The sequence below is a fragment of the Rhineura floridana genome, chromosome 2 (assembly GCF_030035675.1).
Source record: "Rhineura floridana isolate rRhiFlo1 chromosome 2, rRhiFlo1.hap2, whole genome shotgun sequence".
Lineage (NCBI taxonomy): Eukaryota > Metazoa > Chordata > Lepidosauria > Squamata > Rhineuridae > Rhineura > Rhineura floridana.
In genome coordinates, this window is record NC_084481.1 from 222,719,016 (window position 1) to 222,729,897 (window position 10,882).

The window sequence follows — 10,882 nt, forward strand, 5'->3', positions numbered from 1 at the left end:
TGTCTCAATGACTACTTGTGCCAATCTATGTGACTTTTAACATGTGGAGCAGAATGAAGTTTGACTAGATGGCAGGGATGCTCTTCAGCCCTCAGAATGTTATGATTAGTCAAAATGGGCCCCAGAAACGTTTTTGTACACATCTGGTGCTCTCAAGTGCTGTATTACAAAACCTCTGTGCATTGGTAATATTTTCATATTAATATTAATTACTAGTAACACTTTTACAATTTCTACTGTCTTCCTACTTTCTCCCCCAGTCTTGACATAGATGCCGAAGGCCCAGAATTGAATAACCCCATTAGCTTTAGTGGGATTATTTTTTCTTTCAGTGTAGCTTGTCTTCACGGAATCTTTACAACAACAGATCTCATATTACCATTGTTGAGCAGAAATCAGACCCCACAGGAGCACATGCACTGGCAGAGCAGCTAGTTAGTAAATAAATACAGGAAGTTCATTTTTGGTAAGACCAGCACTAGTTTAAAGCAGAGGGATTAAGAGGCCTAGATTCATGAGAATATTTACATTCAACCACTTTATTAGGATGTTTTGAAAGAGAACAATCACTGGGTACTTACCACGGATGCGGATTGCAGTCGTTAATATCTAAACAAAGAAGATTAAAATCAATTACTGCACTGAAATATGTAGACAGTATTAAGAATGGACTTTGAACTAGCAGGTCTATGTACATACTGATTTCTTACATGTACCAAGTGCCATTCCCATTAACTTCAACAGAAACAGTAATTCCACATGCTCATCTTATTGTGGGTACACAACACATCAAACACTGAAAGCCTTTGGACCAAGTAAGACATACTGGTGAACTTGCCTATTTACCTATAAAAAGTGGTGATGGCGATGGCAAATCTACATTTTATATCTAAAGGAATGTGTGGGGGAAGAGGCTGAAGCTCACTGTATTGGGCTAAAAGAAATGGCTTAAAGCACGGTGAGGTACGGCAGGTGAGGAGGGCCTTGCTCCCCAGCCTGCCTGCTGGTTTTCATATAAAAGTAGATGCCTACTTTGTAGATAAATGGGCATGGACATGTTTAAACAAAACAAGTATGTATCTGGTGTGGTGCTTAGAAAAGGTGTCGCAAACCTCTGGTCCTCCAGATGTTGCTGAACTACATCTCCCATCATCCCTGGTCACTGGCCATGCTTTCTGGGGCTGATGGAAATTGCAGGGCAGATTTCAAGTCTAGTTTGCCCCAACACAAAGATTTAAGAGTATGTAGCAATCAAACATGGACATTTCTTACTGATGGAAAAAGAGGAATGTGTTTAACTGCATTAAATAGACCAAACTTCAATTATTAGTACTTGTTAGCAAAGTGAACAGGATGCTTAAAGGCTGACAGCACCGACTACTGTGCCAGAACAATCATCCAATTCACACCTAAAGCAAACCATGGTTTACTGCTGCATAGACACGTCTCCACAAGGATGAGAGAAGCTCACATGCTTCCACGCCTCCTCCTGTGTATCTAGGAGAAAGACTTCTGCAGAGTTTAAGTTTGTCTTTCAGAGAATTTTGCCTTACTGTTATGTATGAACAAGGGCTCCTGCTTTAAATCAAACTGTGGTTAGTTTTCAGACAGCCAACTTCCTTCCTTGGCTTATTTAGAAATGAACCAGAGTTTTAAAACAGGATCCTGGGTTTGTACAAAAAGCAAAACTAAGCTTTGCTACATTTCCTCATCCCAGATATAGATAGATGGGTGGTACAAAAAGGATGGGAGAGCATGCAAGTCTGAAACTTTGCTGGGTCTTGTAGAGCTTGTGTGTCACTTAAGAGTGGCCGTTCATTCGGCCAGATAGGCGGCCTAAAAATAAAATTTTATTATTATTATTATTATTAACACAACACAACATTTGAATTAAGGGTTCCTTTACTTGCTTTCAACTAGATTCTGCCTCCCATTTGCCTTTTGACTGTGCAGATAGACCCCAGATAGAAGTAAATTGAGGGAACCTCCTCCCCTATTTAAACAAGTCATCCATGGGGTAAGAAAACAATTTCACAGGCTCTACAACACCTGCTGAATGAAGAATAGCAAGTAGCTATTTCCAGGTACCACAGATTTATTTATTTATTACATTTATACCCCTCCTTTCTTTTCATGATAGAAACCCAAGATTACTTCCCCACATGAAGCCACCACCAGAACAGCATCCTTTCCAACTCCTATTTCAGGTATAAATAAATGACACCCTCACCACTGTTTATAGGGCATAGAACTAACAATTTAACCAAGACAGGTGCTATTAAATATAATTTCAAAGCAGATTTAAAGTTAGAGTAGGTAAAATATTTGCAGCATGTTGTGTCTTGAGCCATAAACTCAAGCTCAGCCACACCTAAGCAAATCAGCACGCTAGTAAAATCTCCAAAGAAAGAACTATTCTGGACAGGATATAGAGCTCGGTCTCTATGAAACTTGTGATGCAGGACTCCTGGTTATAAGCAATCATGTCCTCATAATTAGCCTTCTGGATATTGTGAACAAGAGCCAGAGCAGTTAGAAGTTTTGACATGAAGAGGAAGACACTTACTCTGTGTGCACGCACGCCCTTCCCAACCTTCTTTACAGATGCAAGAAAAGGAATCTCCACTGCCAACGCAGGTTCCGCCATTCAAACAAGGGTTAGGAATACAGCTGCTGTTCTTAGCTTTGGTGTAAAGAAAAGAAAGACGTTTGTTTATCATAGGGCTTTATCATAGGGAAGTGTGTAGCCAAAATTCCCAGTATCAGTCTCTTTCAAAATATTTTAATCCCACCTTTTAGTCCTTAGACACCAAGGCTGGTTACAACAGTAACTGATACAATCGTAAATGATACAACTGTCAGTTGACACAGCAACAAAACCCTGCCAAAATAAAGTTAGTCTTCACAACTTGTCTAAAAGCTATTATTAAAATAAATCAGGCGGGCCTCCCCACTACCCTCTCTTGCACCCACCCACTATTACTTCTGAGTGTGTGCATGTGTTATGCATATAGTCTAAACATGATCTAAGCGTGCCAAGAATAAGTTGATGTTGCCAAAATGTATTTCTACCCATATACATTCAGAGAATCCAATGCTCCTCATAGCTCTGCTTTCAAAATGATTCTAGAAGAGGGATGGAGAGATCTGTCAGTTTGAGTTCTCTCAAGTTTCTCACTTTTCCAATCTTAAATTCAGTTCACATTTCTGCAACAATTCCCAATCCTAATGAAAATTCTCCAGCATTTTCTTTGCAAATTTCTCCTAATAAACACATTTTCATTTTGAAAAATGTACACAGTTTTGCAAGTAATTTCTTGTCATATAATGCATTTTTGTATACTATTTTCACTCATATATTCACTTATATATTCATTTTCCCCACTAACATATGCATTTTTGTAAACATTGGTTGGTGAACTGCATTGCAAATTTCAAATAAGTGTGAATTTTGAAGGATGGCTGTGCTTCAGTTCTTATATTGTTTTGGAAAGTGCAAATTTGATAGATTCAGCTTGAAATGCAAACTGAATCTGATTTCTCACCCATCCCTGTTTTAGAGTAGTCAACTTGAGGGAAACCAATTTGATTTTCCTCTTCCTCCAAGCAGTCTGTCTTCAATTTTTATGACAAAACAGCTCACTAGACAAGACGACAACAAGTAAGGCATATTTCCTTGTTTATTATTAGGTGCTAACCATGTTCTCCCCCTGGTCACTAAAGAGATTAGGAAAGAAAGACACAGATTGCTTATAGTCAGCCTCTTGAGCAAAGCAGATCTACTTTCAATCTGAATACATTCCTGAGCAGATTAAGCACTTACCAATGTTGCAAGTGCTTCCTTTCCACTCTGGAGGACAAGAGCACCGAAAGGTATCACCATCATCGTAACATGTTCCTCCATTGGTACAAGTATTTGCATCGCACTGGTACTTGCCTAAAAAGTCGTGAACACATATTGAAGCAGCTAATCAACATATATAAGCCTCTTTTGCTTTAGGAACCGGAGCTGAATTTTCTGTTAGACAAGTGTTAGGTACACTATTATGGCACTGTATAAGCCTCAAAGTGTACAGCTCGTTTTCTAAGCATCATAACTCAGGAGCTTTCAGAACAGCATAGCTTAACAACTCCAAATGAGAATATGAATATGTATCTTATTTGTGAATTACTCGGAAACAGTATGGAATTAATTTTAACTTTATAAAATAATACCATAATTACTGGGCAGAAGCTATAGCATTCAGGTAGTATTTAACTAATGTCTTGCGCCAGCCCAAGGATTTCTGCTTGTCGAATGGGGCTCCCCCTCTCCTCCTGTGGCCTTCCCAAAGCTGCTCCAGACAGTTTGGGGAACCCCTAGAACAGACTTAGGGACTTCGCAGGGGGAGAACGCTCCACTCTGCAAGGAGAAATCCTTGCGCTGACTAAATAATACACTTAGCGCTACACTGGATCCCACTCTTTATTATGATACTACAGGATTTGATCCCACACAATTCTTAACTCTATTATCTCCAGCTTCCTTCAACGTAACATGCCAAATTTTCAACTTGGTGGTTTTATTTAGTGAAAAGCAGACAGCGATTGGACTTGTTTGTGCATGACTTCCTTCACCAAAACCCCTTGTTTGCAGTATTTTAGAGTTTCTTCTCCAACTCCTGAATTTTAAGTAATACTACACCATCTAGGACACACTTACTTGAATGGCATGTTTTGCCTTTCCAGCCACTTGTACATTCACAATAGAAGTCATTTTCTAAATCAATACATCGGCCTCCATTGTGACATGGATTTGGCAAGCAGTCATTGAAATCTAAAGAAGTCAAAGGTAAGAGGTACTTTAGCAAAGGAGACAGAAAAATTATTTCTGAAAAGACTACTAGATGACAATCTCTGTTATCTGGATGGTCCAGAGGCAACCAGTAACTATTTTTAGTATTAAATGACCTAACAAGCCAAGATGAGATATGTAGTACTATGTTTTAATCAGAATTCAAATGCTACCTTAAACTGTAGCATAGACTGTTTGACCTTTGAATCCTAGGCACCAAACCAGAGGAAGTTGGTTGTGTTTAAGTTCCAGCAGGTCAAGTTAACTGTAAAATCAGAGTCCTACTCTGTCTGGATCAGGGCTCTAATCCAGAGGTGCCCAAACTGTGGTCCATGGACCATCAGTGGTCTGCAGGCATCATTCAGGTGGCCCGCGGCATGTCCACATTAAATATTCATATTGATTTTAACTGTATTTTTATTGCTTCTTTTGTTTCTTATATTGTATTGTATTTGAATTCTATGGAATGCAAATTGTAATGCAATAAAATACGATGTAAGAAATAAGAGAAGCAATAAAAATACAAGTACGGCATCTAGCACAGCGCATTCCAATATATGAAAACGGAAATGGACTGCTTTCAAATCGATTCCGACTTATGGCAACCCTATGAATAGGGTTTTCATGGTAAGCGGTATTCAGAGGGGGTTTACCATTGTCTTCTTCTGAGAGGCAGTGACTGGCCCAAGTCACACAGTGAGCTTCATGGCTGCGTGGGGATTCGAACCCTGGTCTCCCAGGTCGTAGACCAACACTCTACCACTACACCACACTGGCTCTCATACAGCATTTAAAGCTGAGTAGAAAAATGTAGTCATGGACCTTACTTCATCCACCAGAGAAGGCTGTTTATATTACAAATGGCATTATTGCCACTTATGAGGAGTGTTTCCTGAATTAGCCTTTTCTATTTTGAGAGCTATCAACCAAGATCACAGAGAGCAAACTCTCCTTAAAAAACTAGTCTGGATAAGGAAAGCCAGGTTCCTCTTTTCTTTCTTTTTTTGCTGGACCTTGGTGTCAGGTGAAAAAACAAGTTCACCTGAGTTTAAGGCTATAACCTTAAATGCATTTTCCTGAAGTAAGCTCCAATAAACCTCTGAGTAAAACTACAAGTGATAGTCAGTCATATGGCTAGGGATGGACAAATCTTTCAATTTTGGCTTCTCAAACGTTCTCATTTTTCCAATCTTAAATTCAGTTCTCCACATTTCTATGCAAGTTTCTTCTTCTAAAAGTCTAATGAAAATTCATCAGCATTTTAGTTTGCTTTTCTCCTAATGTACACCCTTTGTTATGCAATCTTCCCTAATATACACACTTTGCAAGCAATTTTCCTTAATGCATTTTTATACATTGTTCTCCCCTCATATGCATTTTTGTGCAGATTTAATTGGAGACCTGCATCACAAAATTCAGAGAAATGTGGATTTTGAAGGATGGCTATATTTTTATTTGTATATTATTTCAGGACATGCAAATTAAATAGATTGCATTCAAATGCAAACCAAACCAAAATTTCCCCCATCCCTACTCATAGCTATTTTTACTGTGTTAACATTTAGTTGTACTCACTTATGTCACAAAGTTTTCCTTCCCAGCCACTCTGGCAAAAACACCTGAAATCATTGACTTCATCTATGCAAGTACCACCATTTTTGCATGGATTTCCAAGGCAGTCATTGATATCTAAGGAAAACAACACATCACTATTAGAACAATTTTATTTGGTACAGTAAGGCACCACTGCAGTGTTCGTCCTTGCAATGAGTGTGTGGACACTTCCATTGCTCACTGTAGTTGGTTTTCTGGAAAATATGGGTCAACTTGTAGGAGAATTATGTAACGTGCAAGGGAAAGACTTTTTTTGTAAACCATAAGAATCTCAATTGGACACAGGTGAAAAATAGTGGAGCCAGGGAGCAAGCCCAGCATTAAAGGAAGAGGATGTCTACCAGAATCACTTCCCAGTTCTGTCACACAAAAGTCCAGTCATGGTTCCTCCCTCTCCATTTCAGCAATTGTTTGTTGCATGCAGTGCTATTTTTTAATCATTAGAGAGCTGGAGACCACTGCTGATCTGCAAATCTCCCAGTAGATCCTCATATGTCTTCTCCCTACCTCAGGGTATAATTATGCCTTTTGAGGGTGGTGGAGGAATGTTGGACTGTAAGTCCTTCTGGCATCTTCTCCCCTAGAAATCTATATTCAGTGTGAATGTGACAACCAACTGTTTTGCTGTTTCCTGTCAAAGTGGTATCCAGACATGTTTTAAAAAAACAGAAACACCCCTACCCTCTGGCAAGCCATGACATTTGACTAATTATTCAATTCTTCAAGAGCTCATGAATGAGTAGTCATCATTTAATATTTCCACTACAATGAAGTTGTCTGTGGTAAGACACCTGCCCTCCTTGAAGAGAGCAAACTGTTACTATTCAAAGAAATGGCCAGAATTAATTAAGTTTTGAATCGTGAAGCAATGACCTAGGAGTGAAATTTCAGTCCCATTAGGAGCCTAAGCTCTCACCCTAAATGTAATAAATGTTTCTTTAAATACGTGCAAGCTTTACAGCTGAGTTATTAACAAAACATTTTTTCTATCACTTACTTTCATGACAGTATGTTCCAGTAAAGCCCTTCTCGCAGGCACAAGTAAAATTGCCTCCTGGTTGACTGACACATTGTCCATGAGGTCCACACACACTGGAGGAGATTAATCGGATGCCTTTCCAGGTAGCATTTGTGGAGACCTCTATTGTACAGCTGTCTATTACTAAGAATAAGATGTGTGGTTTTTAAAATAAAGCAAAACAAACGCTACATATGGTCCATCATAAAATGTGGCTTTTTAATCTGTAGTGCACAGTATTTATTATTATTATTTAATTTATATCCTGCCTTTCCTCCCAGAAGGAGCCCCAGAGAAGTAAACAAGCAACAAACCACTAAAAGCACTTTAAAACATCTTAAAAACAAAACATCTTAAAACATCTTTTAAAAAAATCTAACACAGATGCAGACTGGGATAAGGGTTCTACTTAAAAGGCTTGCTGAAAGGGGAAGGTCTTCAAGGAGGTGCTAAAAACATAACAGAGATGAATCCTAATATTTAACAGGCATATTTAGGATGCTCTATGAGGAACATCATTTGCAAGCAGGCTGGATAATGAAATCCATACAAGGCCATGTGTTAAAATTGCTCATCAAAATTTTATTTAAGATTTGCTATGTGGGTAGGTGAAAAGAAAGGCAATTTCCTCTCCATATATTTAATTTTCCACAGGGGGATGATACGTTCTAGTTTTTGTTTCTTGTTCTACTTTCCTTCCTTATAGTTTGGCCTGAACTGTATTTTTGGTTTTACATTGTTCAGCTTGTCAGACACTAATTGGGGGGGGGGGATAACAATTTAACACATGGCCACTTTTCCTGCAAGATGTCAATTTTTACATGGATACTAGAGTAGTTTGCTACTACAAAGTAAACAATTTTGCAGGACAAAAGATACCTTTACAAGAATTATTTTTGCAGTGATCCTTGAGGTGAGAGCAGTTCTTTCCATCATAGTCATCAGAGCAAGCACAGTAATAGTCTTCTCTCAGATCATAACATTTAGCTCCATTTTGGCAAGGGTTAGGCTTGCAGAGATCAATATCAACCTGTAAGATATTTAAGACAATGTTGGTTAAGATTACTAAAGTATGCCCAACAGATAATGTTGCATAGTCTTATAAAGTTAAAATTGTTGCAGTAACTTCAGTCTTTACAGTATGGTTGTACATGTTTATACGGACATGGTTTTCCAGAAACAAAAGCATTTTTCAGTCCAAATGAAGTTTTCATTTATAGTAGAAGCACAAATTCTTGAGTGCCCCTTTTGCAAATTCCAGAGGGGTGTTTTGCCACGTTAAAAAGCCTTTTAAAAAATGCAGTTCAGTATCTTTTTAAACCATTCTTGTCTACTTTGCAACCTCTACACTCTTTTCTGCATCAGAGCAAATCTCTCAAGCCCTCTCTGGAAATTTCCAACAAAAAAAAGAAGGGAGCTTCCCCCCCATAAGTGTTTTTATGCCCACAAATGCTAAAGCATATGGAAATGTTTTTAACAAGCCTTTTTTCAAGAAGCCTTTTAAGTTGAGACCTTGCCCCAGTCTGCCTCTGTGCTGGAATCGCTTTTTAGTATGTTTTTAACTTTTTTTAAAAAAGATGTCTTGAAAGTTTAAAAAAAATGTTTTTAAAGATGTTTTGTTTTAATGTATTTTAAAGTCTGTTTTTATGATGTTTTTAGTGCTTTTGTTTGCCGCCCTGGGCTCCTGCTGGGAGGAAGGGCAGGATATAAATCAAATAATAAATAAATAGATAAATAAAATTAATTTAAAAAGTAGAAGGTATATGCAAAACTGATGAAGTTTCCCTTTCATTTTGTTCCCTCTCTGGTAAAACTGATAGCAAAGGTAACAGGTAGGTGAGCAATAATAAAGAAATATGAGGTTACATCACCCACCCCAACAGGCCACTCCTCTACACCAATCAAGGCAGTTGTGCTATCTGTTCATACCTGAAGGCTTACACTATAATGCAAGCTAAAGGCACAACACTTAACCCATGTCCACAGGATAACAAATGGAAAACATAGGAACGCATTGGTCTGAGAGCAAAGTGAACTGGATTCTCATTAAGAAAGTGAGTGAACACTGCCAGTAACTCAGAAAAGGGCTACTAAGAAAGTACCCTCTTAGATCTTCAGATCCTTCTTTCTCACCATTCAACATCTCTCCCACTCTACGCAACCCAAACATATGATCTGCACTAGGGATGGGTGAGAACTTAGCTAAATCTGAACTTGGCACCAGGCTTCCTGATGGTTTGCATGTTCACTATCTTTGTGGATTGATCCTAAATGCTGAGCACATCCATGGCTTTTCCCAACACCGTTTTTTTGCGAACCTGAAACTCACCCTAACCAGCCTGTATCTTTGCTTTGCTAATGTGAAATTGCTCAGCCTGCATCTCTGCTTTGCTAATGTGAAACTGACTTTACTGAAATTGTAAAAGCAAAAGGTAACAGAAAACAAGCAAACACGGAATGGGCCTACCTACTTGTTCAATGGAATGCGATCAAACCAGCACAAAAAGTGGATCCCATCCCTAATCTGCACTACTGTATGTCAATAGTGCATGCCTTACATCTATTACCCCTGCCCCACAGCCATAGTTTTCTGCACTGCCTTTTTCCACCACCACCCTTTCTCCACTGTACAGCATCTGTTCCCACTCCCTCAATTCTCAGCTTATTTTGCGTTCAATCTTTCTGATCTTTCTCCTACCACCTCTCTACCATCATTCCTCTTTGCCAAGTTCAACAGCAACAGCACAAACGCTTTTCACTGAGAAATCCATACAGTGAAGGTTTCTTAGATGCAACTGGGCTGCTTAGTGTGGCTGGTTGGCTCCAACAGGCTGGAAAAAGTGAAGTGCGAACTGTCACATTTCTGAATTCTCACTTTTGATGGACTTGGGCAGGCCTTATGAATTCCCACAAAGAGGTGGGAAAGAGCTGCAAACTATGGCATTTTCTAAAAAGGGGGCTGCAGTCAGCCCAGCACTTTATGCTGTGCCAGGCTGAATTTAGGGCCAAATTAGATGATGTGAAAATACCGGACTGCTATGGCTGCATTCCTCCAGTAATTATCTGCCCCTCTCCCACCTGTTGTTCCTCCTTCTGGGAGGAAGGTATTTAAGAAATACATCAATAAAAAAATGAGACACAAAGGTGACCATGCATTTCATGTGTTGCCCAGTTTGACCCTCAGAACAGTCTTCAGCCACCTTCAAGACACTAAGGCTTTTACTTATTTTTGTGCGCCTTTCCTCCAAGAAGCTTAAAGCTGGGTACGTGGGTTCTTCCCCCGGTACTATGCAAAGTATAATACACAAGTAGACCCTACATGTGTCGTTTCCAGAGAAGATTCACCTTTGATAAAATCCCCAAGAAGCTTACTTCTCTGGACTGGTATCTACTTTCAAAGAAATGTGTCGATTTAG

General features: G+C 39.1%; 1 protein-coding gene across 3 annotated transcripts in view; it reads right to left on the reverse strand.

The window, feature by feature from the left end:
* JAG2 (jagged canonical Notch ligand 2) overlaps positions 1 to 10,882 on the reverse strand; it is a 114,151-nt gene that overhangs the window by 13,152 nt on the left and 90,117 nt on the right. For all 3 annotated transcript variants that reach the window (XM_061612338.1, XM_061612337.1, XM_061612336.1), the window contains 7 exons: positions 8,346 to 8,496; positions 7,446 to 7,610; positions 6,410 to 6,523; positions 4,703 to 4,816; positions 3,824 to 3,937; positions 2,567 to 2,683; positions 582 to 609 (listed from right to left, as the gene is read on the reverse strand). In XM_061612338.1, coding sequence (XP_061468322.1) covers positions 582 to 609; positions 2,567 to 2,683; positions 3,824 to 3,937; positions 4,703 to 4,816; positions 6,410 to 6,523; positions 7,446 to 7,610; positions 8,346 to 8,496 — 803 coding nt within the window. The remainder of the gene's footprint in view (positions 1 to 581; positions 610 to 2,566; positions 2,684 to 3,823; positions 3,938 to 4,702; positions 4,817 to 6,409; positions 6,524 to 7,445; positions 7,611 to 8,345; positions 8,497 to 10,882) is intronic.